Genomic DNA, 1,356 nt, shown 5'->3' with positions numbered 1-1,356 from the left:
GCCATTTGGAGGCAGCCACTGATCCCGGGCACCCTGTGGAGGTCACTCCCACCGGGAGGGCAGGGGCCCGGGGTCAGTGGCTGCCTCCAAATGGCTCGGCTGGAGGCAGCGCAGGAGTTCGTAAGTCAGGCTGGTGGCGAGTTACCTGGGCGCCGAGGACACGGTTGCTGAAGCTTCCAGGAGAGAGCGGTGTGAGCGCCGGCCACGTGTCGCTGTGCCCGTCCGCTCTCTGGAAACCCAGGGCCCTCCCCCTGAGGCCGGCGGTCCGGCAGGAGAGGCGGCCACATGGAAGCTAGGCGGGTAATTCTGTGAGTGTGGGCAGCGTAAATCGGTGAGGACGGAGCTCGTGGGCGCGAACGGCCAGAGGAGTGTGTCCACCCAGTGGGATCGGGAAGCGGTTTCTAAGGAGGTGACGTTTAGCTGCGCCCGGGAGGCAGTTCACCAGGCAGACGTGTACGTCCTCGCGTGGGCCTCTGTGTGGGCTTGGTGTGCAGGTGCCAGGGGTCGCCAGAGTTTGGGGGGGGGGGGCTCGGGGGCGTCTGCGTTTCCATTTTATAGTCGTCGTGTGTATCTGTGTCTCAAGTGTTCGGTGACAAGCTTCCTGCTTTCTCAGTTCAGAAGAGAGCGTTAGCAGCCGTCGCCCGCAGCCCGCACGTCTGTGCTCTGTGTTCTTTGCGTTTCTCTGTGGTTCCTGGGTTTTGGGGTAGCGAGCGCGTCTCCCAGTTAAGAAAAGCGGCAGAAGGACCGCGCTGAACCAGTAGCAGGGGCGGCGGTGTGGGCCCGACCGCGGGAGCCCCTCCGCTGACGCCCGGTCCCTCTGCCTTCCAGGGAAGACATCTGGTTTGATGACGTCGACCCGGCGGACATCGAGGCGGCCCTGGGCCCGGAGGCAGCCCAGATAGCAAGGAAGCGACTGGGGCAGAGCGAGAGCAGCATCGCGCTGGTGAAGGAGCAGGCCTTCGGCGGGTACGCGGGGCCGGTGCCCAGCCGGGGAGGGCGAGGGTCTCGGGCAGGGGCTCCCCCCACGCCCCCAGCGGAGTCGGGCACGTGCCGCCCCATCCTACGAGGAGCCCTGAGAGCCAAGCTGGTCTCCGGGCGGCGGGGGGGCGCAGCGTTGAGTAAGTGGGACCTTCGGCTCCCTTCAGCCTCACTAGAGCCTTAGCCATAGACTGTGAGATGGTGGGCGTGGGCCCCGAGGGGGAAGAGAGCGTCGCCGCCCGCGTGTCCATCGTGAACCAGCATGGGAAGTGTGTTTACGACAAGTGCATCAAGCCCACCCAGCCGGTGACGGACTACAGGACGGCGGTCAGCGGGATACGGCCGGAGAACCTCAAGCAGGGTGGGTCCTCCCTGCTG

At 66.0% G+C, this 1,356-nt stretch overlaps 1 protein-coding gene across 1 annotated transcript; it reads left to right on the top strand.

Moving 5' to 3' along the window:
• Positions 1-125: 125 nt before the first annotated feature.
• On the top strand, positions 126-1,353 carry LOC121024364 (RNA exonuclease 4-like; the record flags this gene model as incomplete). The annotated part of the gene is made up of 3 exons (XM_040466601.1): positions 126-300; positions 829-966; positions 1,146-1,353. Coding segments are annotated over 3 exons (521 nt in total), but the record flags the coding sequence as incomplete, so codon positions are not given.
• Between the last annotated feature and the right edge of the window lie 3 nt (positions 1,354-1,356).

The sequence above is a fragment of the Herpailurus yagouaroundi genome, unplaced genomic scaffold, assembly GCF_014898765.1.
Source record: "Herpailurus yagouaroundi ecotype Mexico unplaced genomic scaffold, PumYag 63980, whole genome shotgun sequence".
Classification (NCBI taxonomy): Eukaryota; Metazoa; Chordata; class Mammalia; order Carnivora; family Felidae; genus Herpailurus; species Herpailurus yagouaroundi.
This window is presented reverse-complemented; position numbering and strand designations above follow the sequence as displayed.